General features: G+C 43.9%; 1 protein-coding gene across 3 annotated transcripts; it reads right to left on the reverse strand.

Annotated features, from left to right (window-relative positions):
• Positions 1 to 624: 624 nt before the first annotated feature.
• Positions 625 to 18264, reverse strand: LOC147879994 (uncharacterized). Of its 3 annotated transcripts, none has more exons than XM_087371965.1 (4): positions 16480 to 18264; positions 15834 to 16270; positions 2315 to 2420; positions 625 to 1888 (listed from the first exon to the last, which is right to left on the reverse strand). In XM_087371965.1, exons 1-4 carry the CDS (start codon positions 18031 to 18033, stop codon positions 758 to 760), a joined length of 3228 nt encoding a protein of 1075 aa, XP_087228091.1. In that variant the 5' UTR covers positions 18034 to 18264; the 3' UTR covers positions 625 to 757. The 3 variants fall into 3 exon arrangements, with proteins under 3 accessions (XP_087228091.1, XP_087228090.1, XP_087228092.1); XM_087371966.1 differs by having other exon boundaries at positions 1072 to 1445; positions 1627 to 2420; XM_087371964.1 differs by having other exon boundaries at positions 625 to 2420.
• Between the last annotated feature and the right edge of the window lie 1115 nt (positions 18265 to 19379).

Raw genomic sequence — 19379 nt, forward strand, 5'->3', positions numbered from 1 at the left:
ATGATCTAGTTCAATAACGAACATTTCTATTCACTGAGAATGGACTAGACATAGGTGATAAAATGCATAACGTATACACGATCTCTAGGACTCTCCTTGAATACAGGGGATTGCCAATCGCTTGCAAATGTAGAAGAGTATAATCTAGCAATCATCGTTGATCACCCTAGATTTCTTCCCAATACTTGTAGCTATCCACGGGTATATGTTTGTTACTCGCAAACTGCAATTTTGCAACTACCAATAATGGGCTAGAAAGACCAAAAAGGGTTTTTTAATGCAGTTCAAGTATGACCCCTACCAGAAAAACAAGTTGAGAGACCTTTCCATGACTTTATGTGCCATCAACCAGAGGCATCATTTATTTGCCACGAATTAGAGACATCACAAAGGGCATTCTCCCATATTTGCAATGAACTCACCACCAGCATGTTGCTGTTGCAAAATAATTAAAAGAGATGACTAGTGGTGTTACATGACAAGAGGGGTGTATGTGTGTTTGTGAAAAACAGGAAGAAGGGGGGAGGGGGCTCTGCATATTCCACTAAATGCAGCTATAAGTAGCATTACAAGACAAGACCAAATCGAGAATCACATACTATTTCAAATGTTCCCCCCACGAGATGTAATTAAGCATAGCACTAAGGGCCAGGCAAACTATTTCATTCCTGTAACCCTACAAGAATCACAATGAAAGTATAAACTTGCGCCCACACAAAAGCAAGCCAAAGCCATAAACTCAAGCAAAATGCACATGCTACCTTGATTTAACAAGGGCCTCTAAGTACTCATCAACATATGCAAGGCAAGGCCAGTGATCTGTTCTAATATGGACTAGGGAAGACCAATCTGACACCTCGATTTTGAAAAGAATATGAAAGCGAGGGGGTAAAAATACAAGAATACACAAACTGCCAAGGTTTTCCTTAAAGACATCAGGAGTCGTCCATGCCTCATCCTGTCCTTGAGAGGCGTATGATAGGCCGGAATGATCGTCATTCTTCTCAGTTGACAAGCCATATGCTATTGCAAAGTGGCCTGCCCTGCCAAATGCATTGTCTGCATCCTCTTGCCATACAATGTCTTTTAAAATACCACTATCCTTCAATATTGACACAAGCTGGTTCCCCCTAGCACTAACGACAAACGGTGCTAAGTAATGTTCAACGGCACCCACCAGTCTGTCTGCTTGTGATTCCAATAATTTCACCGATTCTGTCCCTGCAAGTGATATGCCCTCTTTTCCACCATGTGAAAGTAAAGGTTTTGAGACCGATGAGCCAGGTCCACCAAATGCTTCCCACAATGCATTGAAGAGATTAAGATAATATGAATCATATTCTGTAGAAGGGATGTCAGAAGGAACAGGTGCCTTAGCAAAGAGATCCTCAATGCCCACATGAATGCTGTCAAGTTGGCCATGAATACTTCTCCCATCCTCATCACTGGTAACAACACGGGAATCGATTATCGTAGGAACGGGCTGCTTTGGCTCTAGCTCTATGATGACTCTCTCTCTAAATGCATCTGCATTGAGATGTTCAGAAATTGAACCTAGTTCGATAGTGGCATGTCTTCCATCTGAATCTTCTGATATCAGATCTTCTGAGTACAGTTTCCCCTTACCTTTTGATGCAGAGAACCTTTGTGTTTCTTCTGCTTGTGTGTGCTGCACAATTAGCAACTCCTTGGAAGAAGTGCTCCCATCAACAGTTTTATTTGCTTTTGAAGGCTCGCTCAGAAGGAAGGGAACATGCACTGATGGAATCAGTCCATATGGTCCTGATGTGGAAAAAGATAGAACAATTGCATACAGTGCTGGCCATGACTCAGAGAAGTTTGGACCTGATATTGTTGATCTTGAAGAATCCTCTTCCCCTTCATGCGCCTGCATTTCACAGTTAAAGCTAAGATAGCAACGTACTTTGATTTTCAACCCTGGCCCATTACGATAATCAGGAATCACTGAAAAATACTTTTGCAAAACTTTTACTGCATCAGGCATATTATCCTCATCCTTAAAATCATATTCAGTTTTATCAGACACGTCTTCTGCATTAGGTTGTTCTCCTTGCTCTTGTTCAATACCAGTCTCCTCACTTGACTCTGCCATTTTTGCTGACACTTCTGGACTGTAGTCCAAGCCCTCACTGTTTACTCTCGACCCATTCTCGAACAAGTTGTGCAACACAAGTGACCAAGACTGGCCAACTAGCAGCGGTGTAGCTCTGCTCAGGTGAATGTATGATGCAACTTGTAATGGCTGCTTAAGGCCGGGGGAAGATGTAGTAGGTGATCGCAACAGAGATGATACCTGTGAAAGCTGTGGGCCAGATGAATCCTCAATTCGCTCATCACCATATTTCAAGATTTCTCGCAGCTTCTTTCCGGGAATACTTATAAGCATTCTCAGATACATCCTGTAAATATCCAGATTTCATTGAAATTAGCAAGAATACTTATTGACAGAACAATGCACATAACAAGTATCTGACATCTGCTCTAAGTGTCTTCCCCTCCAAATGCTATTAGACACACAAAAGTGTTTTGGATAAAAATAACAAGAACTTAAGGAGATGAGAGAAACAAGAGAAATAGGATTGCTTAAAAAGCATAGTAGTAGACAGAGTTTGAGATGAGACAAACGCAAGACCCATCTCTCCAAACTAGTAGTAGTAGACAGGGTTTGAGATGAGACAAACGCAAGACCCATCTCCACAAACTAGTTTGGAGTATACAAGCATCAATAGTCAACAATATACCAAACAAGACACAAATAAGAAGCTGCTTGAGCACAAAAGTTGGTTAAACTAGAGGAGAAGTAATAAACTGTAATCTGACTCTGCTTATGGTGATAAATAGATGAAAAATTTTGTAGCACAATGTTACAAAGCCAAAATCGCTTGCAATACCCCTAGTCAAGTACTCATAAAAGATGCACAGCACAATTGTCTTGACTCACTGTAACAGTAAATGCTATCTCAATGTGCACAGCGGAATCAGATCAGGTTTGGAAGAACAGTAAACAAATCTACTATAAAACTTTGGTAAAATGTAGAAAATATAGCTGCAAGACATAGGATGGGTAGCAAACTCCAAGGTGGAAGGATGCTGCAGCAAATCCAGCTCAAAAGATGAAACCTGATACTATGGTGCTGGTAACTCTCGTGTGCTTAAGGCACATGAACCAAGCAAGTTACAGCTTAGTGCTAATGCAAGCTAGAGCTAGAGAACGTTTTGTTTTAACTCTTTATATGAAAGTGCTCCCCTCTGACCCCGGTCAAAGATGACCATGGTTCCAGCAGGCTCATAATTATACTTCAATTTATTTATATTATTTATTATTTTAATTTATTATAATATGATATTTCAATTATAAATTAAAAATAACATAAATAATTTATATTATATTGTAAACCTAGCTTGTGTAGTTAATATTTCAGGTGAATAAGTATCCTCTCCCTCGAGCTGATGACTTAATAGACAGATTGGCAGGAGCGAAGTATTTCACTAACGTACTAGCTACCACCAGATACGTATTTATGTGAAACATATTGAAAGGACAGCCTTTTGGATTCGGTATGCTCATTACGAGTTTCTCGTATTATCTTTTGGCTTGACCAATGCTCCAGCAACCTTCCAGCAAATGATGAATGACTTGTTCCGAGAGTACTTGGGCAAGTTTGTTGTTATGTTCTTTGATGATATCTTAGTTTACATCAAGACTTTAGAGGACCATATTGGTCACCTAAGGATCGTCTTAATTCTATTAAGATAGAATAAGCTGTATGCTAAAATTAGTAAATGTGACTTTTTTTTTAAGAAGATCATTTATCAAGGACACAAGATTTCTCAGGAAGGTGTTAGCATTGATGAAGGTCGTATTCAAAAGGTTTTGACTTGGCCTATACCTCAGACAGTGAAGCAACATCGTTCTTTCCTAAAATTTACTGCTTTTTTAAGGAAGTCACTACGTATTATTCTACAATCACGGTTCCCTTGACCAACGTATTGAAGGGTCGTGGACGTAAGTCCAATCAACCTATTACTTGGAATGAGGATTTGAACAAAGCTTTTGATACTTTGAAAAATCCTATGAAGAGTGCGCCTGTTCTAGCATTGCCCGATCCTACCCGGCCTTATGTATTAGAGGCCGATGCGAGTAATTATGCCATTGGGTTAGCATTATTCCAAGAGGGAAGAGCTTTTGAGAGTAAAAAGCTCGATGATACTCAATATAGTTGGCATACACTGGAAAAGGAACTTTATGTAGTGGAGACATTATTTATATGGTTCCATATTTGTTGTATCGACTGATCATCAATAATCAGATATGTGTGTGAAGGCGATGGCTTGAGGTGCAAGAGTTGATGATTTCAGGCTAGGTGGGCAGAGTTGATGCAAGACTTTGATTTTGAGATTCGGTATAGGAAAGGTCCTTTGAATAGTATTGATGATGCCTTAAGTCGGATTAAGATGGTAGATGCTTTGACATTTACCGAGAAAATAAACTATGTCAATCCTTGAGAGGGCTTTGCAAAACAGATAGTCATTTTAGTCATTATTGGCAAAAGGTCCACGATGGGAGCTCCATAATTGACCTAGACTCAGGGATTGTGCCACCTATTGTATAGGCAGTTGGAGGTCAGTGCATGATTCGGAATGGGTTATTATTCCGGAATGATAAAATTTGTGTACCATATGTGATGGATCTTAGATCCAGGATTCTCCGAGAGTGTCATGATACACCTAGTGCATGACATCCTGGGGTACTGTCTCTCATGAAACATACTTTTTATTGGCAAAGATGAGGGAGTTTGTTCAAAATTATGTAGTAGGTTGCCGCATTTGTCACGTGACCAAGGTTGAGTGCTTACAAAGCGCATGATTACTACAACCGTTGAAAATCCCGAGTATTTCCATGGATTTTATTACATGGTTACCAAGAACATGCAAGGGTCATGACACTATATGGGTAATAGTAGATCAGTTTGACAAAGATGGCTAGATTTTTACCTACTAGAAAAAACGTTACAGCAAGTCAATTGGCTCAGCAATTTGTTGACCAATTATTTCGTCTGTATGGATTGCCTGCTGACATAGTCAATGATAGGAATTCAAAGTTTACAAGTGAGTTCTGGACACTTGTCTTTGACAAGTTAGATACCACTCTTAGTTTGTTCTTACAGGAAGGGGTGTATGTCATGTGAACAGATCATATTTGACGTGTGCTTAGGCACAATAGACTAGCTCAGTAGGCTTAAGGAGGCTTGGAGCTATACAGACGGCTCTCGGGCTGAGTTGCAAGGGCACGGATGATTTAGGGCTCCCCGCTATTTCCGACGTCCAAGAGGGCTCATGCCTAAGGTAGCCCGGGGGTCCAGTTGTGCCACTGGCCCAAGCTCGAGGGGATGCTCGTAAAGTAAAGGAAGCTCGGAAGGAAGGAAAGAGGGATGTTTACAGAGATGGGAAAGTACTAATCATGGACTTTAAATCTACCCCCAAAGACTCTCAGTCTTAAACATAGGCCCGTGAGGCCTTCCGAAGACATTAATCTCTCTCTCTCTCTCTCTCTCTCTCTCTCTCTCTCTCTCCAACAAGCAGGCCTGTAGAAACACCTAGAGGCCCTAGAGGTGTTCTATGGGGAGAGAGACCTGACAGTCAACCTTGGCAAGACAAAGGTTATGATCTTCAACCCCTAACGTGCAATACTTCATCGACGCAACTTCACTTACTGAGGAGACCCTATTGAGATTGTACGGGAGCATGAATCTGATACAGCTTGAGTTCTCTACAAAGGGCTTGGAAGCTCTTCAATCTTTAAACCAAAGGGTAGCCATGCTTTTTGGCTTTGCCCTAAAATCTGGGCTTTCAGCCAGGAAAAGCTGGCTGAATTAGTCTTTCTTTAGGAGCGGCATCCATAAAGCTTGCAATTCGTGATTTACTACATGTGGGGCCTTCCTAAAAGCGGTTGTCCACCTTGGCACACTCTTCCCCTTAAAACATGGTACTTTTTACACTCTTCAAGGTCCTGTCACAAATAAAACAATATCCAACACACTTTAACCCAGTAGAGATTAGATAATGCATGCATTCTCGTTCTTGGACTTATCCTAGTCCCTTGTGGGCCTCCCCACGATGCATACTAACCAATGCGAGTAAAAAGATTTTCCCTGTTACAAAGACGCACCATTTCACTACAACATACAAATGGGAAGGCCCAGGTGCTTTTTACAGTGCCTAGCTTGACCCACCAAAAGCTAGTAGCCAGCCAGAGGCTCAGTCTTGCCCCCCATTCCGATTTCAACAGACGGGGATGTCATGGGCATATGCTACAGCCCATGGCAGTGCTACAGCCTTGCAGCCCCACAGCAGTAGTACACTCAATGGCAAGTCAAAAGTTGGAAAGTATGACATCAACATAGTCACCATAAACGTTTCAAAAATATGCTCAAGCTTCGAAGACCCAAAGTTTTGTTCTGATATAGAAAAAAGTGCCAAATATGCCCCTAATAATACCCATAGGCCTCGGGAACACATAAATAAGGGATCCAAAACATGCAAAAATTGTCAACTCAATAGTAAAATAGTACTATTCAGAAGAGAAGGTGAATGGGGGGGTTTTATTTTTTGGGACAAGCTGCCCTGCTTCATTGACTCTGAAACATTTCGAAACGTTTCAGAATCAACGAAACATGTATTTTACTAACCATGGGCATTAGCCTATACAGTAGCTGACGTTAGCAGAACTAGCAGAGTCAACAATGTCTAGAGCAGGTAGGGTCGGTCTATGGCATATTGCAGGCCTTGATCACAAGGATCAACTCCCAATGCAGTTAGATGCAGCCTCTCCAATGTTGGCTCCACCTCCAGTAACAACATCAGCAGCAGTAGATACACGTAGCCCCACAGCAGCCCCAGAAACCAACGCATCTCCCTCAACAGTAGATGCAGCAGCCTCTTCAGCAGCAGACACCATAGGCTCTACAGGGTCCATCCTCGAATGGGGACAGATCAGCCATAGCTTCAACCAGCCTCCGCATAGCCCTTCCATGGGACTCAGACAAGCCCTCTTCAATCAAGAAGACAGACATACGTACAAGGGGGTATTACTGGTGATTGCCAAGCCCCAACAAAAGGAATGAAAATATTAGGTAGCATATATCACGATGTCCACAATTATTGATGAACTCATCACGACGTTAGGAGGTTCACTCTTAGTCGGTTCCCTGATCCAGATTCTACCATACGCAACTGATTGGTTCTACTCTCCTCATCAACCAAAGGTCTTGAGTGGCACTTCGATGCACTCCAAACTTTCTATGAGACACATGATTTGAAGGTCAACCTTGGTATAACCAAGGTCATAATCTTCAACACATGAGCGGGCACCGCTAGAGAATGTTACATCCTAATGTGTGCTTGGGGTCCTCTTCTCTGGCCTCGATCTTGTCGGCCATGCGTACTGGTTGCTAGGGATCATTGGAGCAAGTAGAACCTGTAGTCTCTCTATGTGGAACAAATCTGTGTCCGATAGATCTATCCCTAAAAGGGACTGCCGCCATGACCTCATCTACTGCATTGGTGGCAGCTAGGGATTAGAGGAGCAAGTATGCTTGGACACGCAGATGGTTTGCAAGCTTGAGACTCCATATGGACAAACTAGCCGTTTCATTATAGCCTTGAGGCTCCATCCACTACGCTCACCTGTCATGAGGTTAACCAAGTCATTAGAGAAGATTTATTACAGCCCTACACACATAGGACTAGGCTTGCACCTCAGGAGCTTTCGGTAAATCTCTGCTTCTATAGAGATTACTGCTTACAGATCTCAAAAATTGATGGCAGAGTTTGCTGATTTAAAATTGCATTTGGTTAATGCACGACAACCTAGAGCACCAAAGAGTGAGGATAGGCCTCGAGATAAGAGTGGGGTCACTTGCTATGAATGTAATGAAAAAGGTCACTATCGCCCCGAGTGTACTAGATTGAGAAAGAAAGAATAAAAACAAGTATCCTTCTTAGAAGCTTCTTCAAGGGATGAGGAAAGAGAGGTAATGATGGCTAAACGGGGACGTGGTAAAGCAAAAGAAGAAGAAGAAAGTAAGGAAGAAGTAGATGAGAAACATCAGAAAGAGGAACACCGTAGTAAGAAAAAGAAGGCATCTAGAAGGAGAATTAGCCAATCATACTTTCCTTTAGGACAAGGCATTGGAAGCTATGACTTGTTGTCCGACCTTAAAGAAAAGAAAGCTCATATCACCTTTGGTCAAATAAGAAAAAGAAGAAAAGTGTCATTCCTATTTTTCAAAAGGTAGATATAGATGTTGGTAATGATGTACCTGTGGTTGATGTGATCATTGATGGTCAAGTGATTTCTAATGTGTACATTGATGGAGGTGCATCGATTAATGTCATGAGTGAGAAGACCATGATAGATGCTGATTTAAAATACTCTAGTACTACCTCTCCTTATCGCATCAAATTGGCTGACAACACTGGGATAAAGACCTTGGAAGTTGTGAAGAATCTAGAAGTGGATGTGTGTGGAATTTTTGTGCCGACTACTTTTCAGGTGATCCCTACCACGCCAGATGCACGTGCCTATCCATTGATTTTGGGAAGGCCTTGGCTACACAAGGTGAAGGCTGTTCAAAAGTAGGATACTCGAGAATTGATTTTGCAGGGAAATGATAAGAAGGTGCGCTACAACATCAGAAGCCGCAAAAAGGAAGTTGTCAAGGAGGAGTCTTCAACATCAGAGAGTTCGAGCTCTAACTTAATCAATGAAGAAGAAGAGACAGGGTGTAGCTCCAAGGAGTCCAGCTCAGAGGGTGAGATGGAAGGAGTGGCCTTTAGTCTTTATCTTGGTGCTGATCGGGATGAGTCAGGAGGGAACAAGATAGTGGTACAAGAAGATCCTATAGAAACACTTCATGTGGAGGATATGGAGCACACTAAACGACGCCAACGCAATGAAGAGCTTCTTAGTGATTCTCTATCAGGTAGTGAGAAGCTCCAATACTTGGATATGTTAGATGATTTTCCATGTCTCTTTGCAACAAGCTATTCACAAGTTTGACCAATCTCTCTTGTGGAGCACAAGATTGAGTTGAAGCCAGAAAGCAAGCCAGTTGTGCAACGCTTAAGGCGACTGGGGGTGATCCAAGTTAAGGCACTAAAGAAAGAGGTAACACAACTACTTGAGGCGGGATTAATCTTTCCTGTTGATGATTCAGAATGGATATCTCCTGTAGTTGTCACACCAAAGAAAGAAAATAAGTGGCGGGTTTATGTGGACTTTCGTCTTTTGAATGCATGCACTAAGAGGGATCATTTTCCTTTGCCATTCCAAGATGAAATACTAGACCAAGTAGCAGAGCATGAGATGTATTATGTATGTGATGGGTATTCTGGATACTTTCAAATGGGAGGAAGATTAAAAGAAAACATCATTTGTCACACCTTGGGGAGCTTTTGCTTACAGAGTGATGCCTTTTGGGTTGACCAATGCACCAGCTACATTTCAAAGGTTCATGAGTCAAGTGCTCGAGTCTTACTTGGGAAAGTACATTGGGTGTTTTTGGATGACTTTTGCATTTATTCTCGGCGAATAGATCACATGGAGAAGTTAAAGATGGCCAACTAGGATTGATGAAGCAAAAGGATATCTAAATCCTAGCAAGTGTCATTTGGCTCAAACAAAAGTAGTCTTGTTGGGGCATATTGTGTCTGAAGAAGGCCTGCAAGTCGATCTTGACAAGATTCAAGCAATCATGGCATTGCCAAGTCCTAAGAGTGTCACTTGTGTTCGTAGAATTCTAGGAAAAAGCAAGTATTATCAACGCTTTTGTAATGATTTCACAGAGATAGTGCATCCCATGAACTTATTGACAAGAAAATGAGTTTCTTTCCAATGGGGTGTGAAGCAACAAGAGTCTTTTCAGCAACTTAAGGAGGCCATGAGTAAAGGCTCAATATTGAAGCCCCCTAATTAGTCTCAAGACTTTTATGTAAATCCAAGTGTATCTTTAGTGTTGTATTGCTACAAAAAGGATAGAGCACTCTCTAATACCGTCAAACTCATATTGTGCATAATGCGAGACAACGCATCAGCAACCTTATTATCTTTTCCTCTTCGGTACCGAATCGTCAAATTAAACTCCTGCATGAGCTCTGCCCACCTAGCTTGGCGGCCCCTCAAGTCAGGCTGTTTACAAAAATGTTTCAGAGTATCATGATCCACATCCACATAAAACTCTGAACCATACAAATAATGCCTCCATGTTTTCAAAGCATTAATAACAGCATAAAACTCCAATTCATGAGTTGGCCAATTCCTTTGAGAGGGAGAAAGCTTCTTGCTTTCAAAGGCTACTGGCTTTCCCTCTTGAAGCAGAACTGCTCCAACCGCAATGCCACTTGCATCAGTTTCCAGAACAACGGTTTCTGGGGATCAGCTATTTTTAACACCGGTCCTGTGACCACAGCTTGTTTTATGGTGTTAAAACTCTCTTGTTGATTCTGTCCCCATAAAAAATGTACTTTATCTGAGGTCAGATCAGTCAATGGCGATACTATTTCGGAATATCCTTTGATATGCCTTCTATAAAATTGGACAAATCCCAAGAATGATCGCAAAACGCAGTCAGACTCTGAGGGATTCGCCAAGTCAATATCGCAGCCACTTTCTTTGGATCCATTTCTACCCCCTCTAGAGTAATTATGAATCCTAAATATTCAAGCCTAACCATATACAGTATAGTTTTCTTTTTATTTACATAAAGACTGGCTTTCCTCAAAGTACTGAATACTATTCTTAAGTGTTCACGATGCTCAGTAATACTTTTACTGAACACTAGAATATCGTCAATAAAATGTACTACAAACTTTTCGATATACAGACGTAGTAAATCGTTCATAAGCATGACGAATGTCGCTGGAGCGTTGGTAAGTCCAAAGGGCATTACCAAAAACTCATAACGACCAAACCTGCTTCTAAAAGCGGTTTTATACACATCCTCGGCTCTAATCTGGATCTGATGGTAGCCACACTTAAGATCTATCTTGCTGAAAATCACGGCTCCATGTAATGCATCTAGCAAATCATCAATCCGAGCCATCGGATACCTGTGCTTAACAGTGATATTATTCAATGCTCTGTAATCTATACAGAGGCGAAACATATCATCCTTTTTCTTCTTTAATATCACTGGCGAAGCAAAAGGTGAGAAACTTGGTTGAATCTGCCCCAACTTGAGGTATTCTTCCAGTTGTCTACGCACCTCCACCTCTTCAGTAAAACTCATTCTATAGGGAGGTCTATTTACAGGTTCTGCCCCCGGGATCAGTTCAATCTTATGCTGAACATTCCGCTCTAGAGGTAACCCATAAGGTAACTCATCCCTAAAACATTCAGAGAACTCCTCTGCTATTAGATTAGCCAGCTTGGCCATCTCACCACTTTGCGTAACATCAGTGCTAGCTGAAGAATCATCAACCGGCTCTACCGATGCTGTACAAAGGAATAAAATCTCTTCTTGAGCTTTTCGGATTTTCATCACGGAAACCAACGGTCCCTGAGGTACATCTTTCTCACCTCGTAAGACGTAAAGCACATCATTCATCTTGAATTGATATACGTGCTTTTTCCAATCAATGGCTGGATTCTTCCTAGAATGCCACGCCATACCCAGGGCTATATCTGCATGAGCAAGCTTAGTCATTTCAAAATCAAGCTTCTCAGCATAGTCCTGAATACGAAGCTCCAACTGGGTAACCCTTTGGTCCCATACTTCAGTTGAACTTTCATCTGCCATTCTGACTGTATACACATAGTCAGATGGGCTAGTCTTTAACTTCAGCCTCTTCACGAGCTTGGAGTTAATCACATTGTGCGTTGACGCCGAGTCAAACAACACAATGACATCATGATTGGCCACTTGCCCTTTCATTTTAATAAGCTCCGTATCATTAAAGGCTGTATACCCCGTTGCTGCGGGCTTAGATAGGATGTTATCAGGTGCACTCGTTACTAGCTTAGCAATAGACACACATAACAAACAAGGTACTGACCTCTGAGAAGATCCCGCTAGCTGAATCTGCATCTGTTCCGCTCTAGGACTTCCCTCCATTTCCACGTCGCATTCTGAGACTACCATCTCAGCCATCCGACGATCCTTATTCCGTAGACAATCCTTCCACTGATGAGGCTGAAGGCAACCAAAACACAATCCTTCTCTCCTCGCTTTTTCCCTTTGCTCTGGGTTTAAGGGAGACTTAGACCAAGCCCCCGGGCTGCCATTGGGGTTACTTTCCTTTTCACTCCAATGGTGGTACTTGATTTAGGAGTTTCAGCTGGTTTCGCCTGCTTGGCTTGACCACTCGGCTGAGAACCACTCCCTCTACTAATCCACTTCTTCTTAAACCCAGATTTCTTCTGGTACCCATATTGGGTTCCGACCTGTGCAAACCCACTTGGCCTGCTGCCCTTGGCATCTTCATAGTTCAGGGCTATGGCTATTGCATCATCCAGCGTGTTCGCATACTTAGCCCGAACTTCCATTTTAATCCGATCATTCAATCCAAATATGAAATCCTTCACTTGGATTGATTGAGGCACGGGTTCATCAACCTTCATTACGCTCTCTCGAAATTTATCAGTGTACTCTGCCACTGACAAATTTCTCTGACGAAGGTTTCTATATTAATCCCAAGCTCGGGATGCTTCGTCAGAAGGTAAGAAGTGTTTTCTGAATTCTCTTTTAAACCCCTCCCAAGTAGTCGATGCTATACCATCTTTTTGTTGTTTAATCCACCACCAATCCGCTGCCTCACTAAACATGTGGATGGCCTCGCGGATCTTCTTGATATCATTTCTGATTTCACAAATGGCGAACGCCTCGTCCCATTTGTGTAACCAGGTCTCAATGACATCAGAACTACGGTCATTCATCCGACCAGAATACTTTTCCGGCCTATAATTGGCAATATTAGGTACTTTAGCCTTCCTAGGCTCGACCGTATGGACACTAAACTCCGGTTCCATTGGAGCCTTTCCTTTCTCATCTCAAGAAGGTCTAGCAGACATACTGTGTATTACTCTTCTAAGTTCAGACTGCCCTGTATTGGCTTGTAACTGTTGCGCTAATAACTGTTGCAAGGCATCCTCAAGTAATGCAATCCTGCCAGATAAGGTGTGAGCTACTGGACGCGACACCTGCTGGGTCGGCCGGACTCCTGATTCGCCATGGTCCCTCCTGGAAGCCCCTTCTTCTGCTTCCATTCAGGTCAATGGGTGTTTTGCTTCTTTTTTTTTTTTTTTAAACACTGCTAGAACACTGTATTTACAGACTAACAAAATTCAGGGTACTGGCACTCTGACACAATTCCCTATACTAGGGAATACCTGCAATCCCAGCTTCACACTAACTAGGCATTTGACACAGGCATATATCCAAATCCCGCTTTTTCCTATACTAGGGAAATTCCTGCAAACTAACTCTGACTGAAGCACACAGGCACATACACAGGCATAGTAAACTGCAAACTCTGCTGTACAGAAATAATAAACTGCACACTAAAAACTGAAATTTTATAATAAAGGAAAAATTGATGCTCCCTGGTCTTGCTCGCTCCTGCCTCTCGATTTGATACCCCTGTGATACCAAATGAAACAGACTGTATTCACGCCTCAGCTCCACAAACAAATGATGCGCTCTTCTTTTTTTTTCCTCTGCCAAGGCGTAGCTCTCTGTTTGGAATCTGTCTCAGCCTACAAGCTGTCTGCGTGGCCTTAGAAGGCTATCACTGTGAGTCCGTTGGGAAGCAGGTCGAAATCTATTACGGGCCAGCGTCAGAGAGCGGGAGATGTGACGAAACAGATAGCGATCGTCAACCTGTCGTCTATTTTCACAGGCTCCCAGATCCCGTGCATCGCCCAATCCACGTATCACTTCGAAGGTCTCCCGTAATACGAGCTCCTGTTAAGCCCGAGCAAATATTACAAACAGTCACCTAACACACCGCAAGCTCCTGCTAGCCAACGCAAGAGGACTACCGAACAGACACGTCGTTCGTCATCACGCCTGCGCTCCAACCTGCTGTCCGCTACCAAAGATCAAGAGATACATTCGTCACGATGCACTTCACGTCCCGTCCAATCACACAGATCCCAAAATCAGAGTTCCGTCAGTTCACGGGCAACAACACCTCCAAGATCCGTCGATCACGTATCGTCTGATTACCAGATCCCTTCTCTTGGTATCGCTTCAGATTACGCTGTCCTCACCAGTAGCGTGCGCTCACACAGATCCCCTCTCTTACCTGCACCTCCTTCATACACGACTTCCTAGCCTGGGCTCTGATACCAAAATGTCATAGACTTTCTCTATTTCCTATACTACATATCAAGGGAGTAGCACCACGAGTATCCTCCCAGCCAAATCTTGTTGGAGCGTGAAAGCTGACAGAGAAATCAGAGTCCCAAAATCATACGTGAAAGTCCCTTCTCCCTCTCTCACTAACTCCAACAAGCCCCATCTCCCTAGATGGATCTAGATGCCACATGTCATCATCATAGGGCCTTCCTAATGCATCTTTTTCACCCCTCTCTTGGGATACTTTAATTTTCCTTTGCCCCTAGGCACATTTGTTGCATTAGGCCCTTAGCCTTAGATCCACCTAGTCTGGTGCTATCAGCCCTCACCTAGGACCTTGACATTAATTCCCTCCTGATCATTTACATGAAGCGCAAACAAATATATTACAAACATAGATCCTTTAAGGGAAATGTCAACTGATTCTTCCGAGGTCATGCTACCTCGGCTAGAGCGTAACATAGGAGGGCTGGGGAGAGAGAGACTCAGGCCGGCATCATAGGCAACCAGCACACGGGCTGGTTGCAGTCTGCAACAGCAGGAATAAAGGGGCTCTAGGCCTCACATAGAGGCACTAGGAGCAGCATTGACTGGCCGCCCAGGGCGCCCTTAAATAGGGGCCTGTGGCTGGCCAAGTCGGCCCAACCAGGGCCACCGACCAGGGCCAACCCTGGTCGGTTTACTAGGGCCCATGTAGTCGGCCACCAGACAGGGTACCGACCCTGCTGGTCGGTCAACTGAAGGGGCCTGGGCAGTGCCTATAAAAGGCCCACTCCTCCATTGGTTCCAGCATCCAGTGCAAGACTGAAAGCTCCTCTCCAAGGCTGTGTTCAGCACTCAGATCTGGAGCAGTTGGTGAGAGAGAGAGTCCATCAATATTCTCCAGCACTTTGCTGTGTTTTGTACTGCTCCCTTGGAGCTATTTTTCTGCCCACCATCCAGTGGATGAATATACTCTCTCTCTCTCTTTCCGTCCATATTTATTTCTGAATGAGTGTTTGTTGCATCTGTGATCATCTATCTGAGTTCAGTGTGTGTAAGAGTTGGAGAGATCTTGAGTGGAGGTTTGAGTGATTCATTCCCTCTTATTTTCTAACAACTCACTCCATTAAAAAGCCCGCACCAGTGAAGCCACCTCCAGCAGCAACAGGGCTTGTTCCAGGAGTTAACAAACTCAGATTCCTTTGAGGAGCAAGCTTACCAAAATTAATGTATTGCCACAGTTATGTTGGACACTTAATAACGGTCTCTTTGGATGGCATATACTTTTATGTGATTGCTTGGTTAGTAGTCTGATAATGTGTCGGGCTCTGTGAATTGAAGGATACTATATCCCAATATAAAACATAAAATATAAATCAAGGTAGTGACAACCAAGTACAAAAGATATGATACAATTCAAGGTAGTGACAACCAAGTACGAAACATATTATAGGAAATAACAAGTGGATTCACCTGGCACTATCCCGAACATCAATATCTGGAAAGTAGCAGCAAAGAAAGGCAAGGAGACTCTTGAGAGGATGAAAGACTCTTGAGCTGTGGTGATGCACCATCACAGTCCTGCAGATGTGCAAAACTTGGCTACCACGAATCCATAACCTTAAGCTTTCATCCCCAACCACTGCCACTTGATTTCGCATGTACATTGTGAGAAGACCAATGAGAGCTCCAGGTGGTATGCTGCCATTCTCGCCAATACGTTCAAAAATTGGAAAGTAGGCAGGCAGGTGCTTATCCGGGGATGTCCAAGACAATAAATCTCTGTTAAAGGTTTGTAGCAAGTGTTCTCCTAAGTTCTTGTGCGTCTCACACAGTAAAAGTCGATCCACAAGCATCAATACACAGGGAACTAGCCTTCGCATTTGCAATGCTAATGACACGATTTGTCCCTGCAACCAGGTGTAAAAGAATTTGAGAGAAAATCTAAACAGTAAAGTGCACCACGAGTGCATCTTATCAACTATAAGAAATCACAGGTCAACTCTCAAGAGGAAGCCCTTCGTTGCCTATCATAGTTTCACTTTGAAAGATCACAGGGAAGTTTATAGATATATTCAAAGTATAGGGCTGAAAGTAAAAGATGCAAAATCATAATCACCTCTAAGGTTTTGAAAAGTGTGGAGCTTGTGTACTGAGCAACATCTGCCACTTCGCCTTGTGAATGAGGAATTTCCACTGTCAGAAATCTGTGCAGCATTCGGAACATGAGACGGGTTTCTGAGCTCCACGAGGGCAGCCAGCGAAAAGCTGAGACGCAAACAGCCCCATCCTTGAAAAGCATACTGGGAGCTTCTTGTTTTTCATTGGAGGACATTTGTGTAGCACTGGAAAGTAAATTTTCACTGCCAGCTTCTACTTTTTCATCGAGGGACGTTTGTGTAGCACTGAGAGGCATGTTTTCAGATGATCCCCCAGAAGGCTGCACGCTACATGCTGCACAATATGCCAGAGTGTCCAGCTTCAATGCCTTTAGAGAAAGCGGATCGTATATCAGGGGATACATGCTCGAGGCCATCGAAGCAAAAAGTGGTTTCTTTTGTTTGTTCAAATAAAGGTTTTCTAACCCAAGCAACCAATGGACAGCCAATAAGCGAATCATTAGAGGCTGTTGAGGATAATTGCAAAGAAAACTAAGGCGTCTGAAAATGGCTGCTTCTTCCCCCTCAAACGCGTCCGTAAAATGAGAGAAGATCATCAGGACGACGTGGCAAATAAGGGGACTGAATGTGTACATGAGATTGTACAGTTGCAGCTTTAATATGGACCCATGAAGCTCTAGAGCTGCTGCTATATCCATAAGGCTAGACACGAACTCCAAGATCCCACTTGAAGTAAGAAGCTGAGGACGCTCAAGAAGCAAGCCCACTACTCTTCTGAATTCTCTCGAGATTGTGGGTGTGAGCTCTTTAGAAGGAACAGAGAGTGCTTCTTCACCGGATTCAGATGTAACAAGGAAGGGTGGAACAGAAAATGGAGTTAAAGGAGCAGCGGTTGACAGGAAAGAGTTTGCTGAAGCAGATCTGGTAGCTGGAGTGGTGTACATGTAGCACGCCAAGTTGTGAAGGATGGTCGTGAGAAGAAGGGTATAGCTTTGCGCCACATGCGTCCTCTCGCTTTGAAACAAGAAGAGTATATGCCCTGCACAAGAATGCAAAAGGCAGGGGTAGTTCTTTTCAAGCTCCCTGAGACACTCACAAGCGATGCCCCTGACCTGGCGATCGACGAGATGATTGGGTCGATTGATCACGCCAAGGAGAAGCTCCACCAACGTCTCGAGCTGATGCAATGCTTTGTGAAGGCTGTCCACCACCACCATCGCCACAGTAGCTGTTGTCATCATCTGTTCTTTCAGCTGGTTCGCTACCATCAGCCCATCTGCAGGAGCTTCAAGGACGGTTCGCAAAGCCTCTACGACACTTGCCAGGCCCTCCTCCGTATCATCTTCGCCAATGAGAACCTCAGTGTTCTCCTCGATGAAGGTAAGAAGCTGCGTCTTGAGAGGGTACTCCTTCTCGGCTACAATGTAGAGAGCTTGCTCGAGGATGGCGAGGCCAGGGTACTGCGACAGCCATTTGGATCGATTGTCACCGCTGAAGTCGTGAAAGATCTGCTCCCAATCCTGTGGAGCGAGCTGCTTTCCGACGCGTTCCATGAATTTGGAAGCTATAAACTGGCTGGAAAGCTATGAATCTGTGGGATTTCTGTTGGTGGGTGTTGATCCGGACTCGTACAAACTCGAAGATAGGATTGAGGACATCCCAATTTCTTATGGTTTCCGACGCGTTTCATGAATTTGGAAGCTATAAACTGGCTGGAAAGTTATGAATCTGTGGGATTTCTGTTGGTGGGTGTTGATCCCGACTCGTACAAATTCGAAGATAGGATCGAGCACATCCCAATTTCATATGGTTTCAACTGTGATCTTCTCTTCTCTTATCTCTTCTCTTCTCTTATCTCTTATATCTCTTATATATATATATATATATATATATATTCGAAGATAGGATCGAGCACATCCCAATTCTGTTATCTCTTCTTCTCTTCTCTTCTCTTATATCTCTTGTATCTTATATATATATATTTATTCCTTTATATATATAAAGGAATAAATCCCAGACCTCGCACGGGGGAGAAGGAGGGAGGTTCGGGCGAGGAGGGAGGTTTGGGGGAGGTTCGGGGAGAGAGGGAGGCTCAGGGAGGGAGTGCCAAAACGCCACGTGGCACGATGACGCGACTCGCCCAGAGACTGTTGGTGATGTGGAGAATTGGGCGGCTGAAATTGGTGATGTGGCGGATGCACAGGGAACCCAGAGTAAATGCGCACGCACGCGGGGCAGAGGACTGGGCAGAAGAGAGGTGGCGCGCGGGCTGCGAGACTGTGACGTGGCGCAAAGTTCCACGTCCCATCGACTGTGAGGTGGCGCAACTGCCAGCTGAGGTGGCACAACACTGCGCACGCACGCGGGGCAGAGGACTTGGCGCGCGGGCTGCGAGACTGTGACGTGGCGCAAAGTTCCACGTCCCATCGACTGTGAGGTGGCGCAACTGCCAGCTGAGGTGGCACAACACTGTGCACCCTTTGCGCTCCATGTGGCGTCTTACAGTGCAGGAGGCACAGCGGCGCCGTCTAGCAGCCCGTGCCATGTGTCATGTCACAGCACTGACCCCGCTGGACAGGCCAGCAGCACTGCCAACACTACCGAGAGGGACGAGAGAGAGTGGAGAGAGGAGAGGCTAGAGAGACAGAGAAACAAAGAGGAGAGAGAGAGAGAGCAAGAGAGCAGAGAGAGAGAGAGAGAAGATAAGAGAGCAGAGAGAAAATGAGAGAGAGAGAGAAGATAAGAGAGAAAGAGAGCAGAGAGAAAAAGAGAGAGAGAGAGAGAGAGAAACAAAGAGAGAGAAACCGAGAGAGAGAGAGAAGATGAGAGAGAGAAAGAGAGCAGAGAGACAATATGAGAGAGAAAGAGAGAAACGGAGAGCACAAAGAGAGAGAGAGAG

Source organism: Dipteris shenzhenensis, chromosome 33 (genome assembly GCF_047967505.1).
Source record: "Dipteris shenzhenensis isolate YYH24624 ecotype China chromosome 33, Dip_SZ_1.0, whole genome shotgun sequence".
Lineage (NCBI taxonomy): Eukaryota > Viridiplantae > Streptophyta > Polypodiopsida > Gleicheniales > Dipteridaceae > Dipteris > Dipteris shenzhenensis.

Coding starts and splice junctions, on each gene's coding strand:
- LOC147879994 (XM_087371964.1), bottom strand. CDS start 18,033: ATGGAACGCGTCGGAAAGCAGCTCGCTCCACAGGATTGGGAGCAGATC. Junction 16,271..16,479: donor CACTTTTCAAAACCTTAGAG/GTGATTATGATT, acceptor ACCTGGTTGCAG/GGACAAATCGTGTCATTAGC. Junction 2,421..15,833: donor GATGTTCGGGATAGTGCCAG/GTGAATCCACTT, acceptor GGATATTTACAG/GATGTATCTGAGAATGCTTA.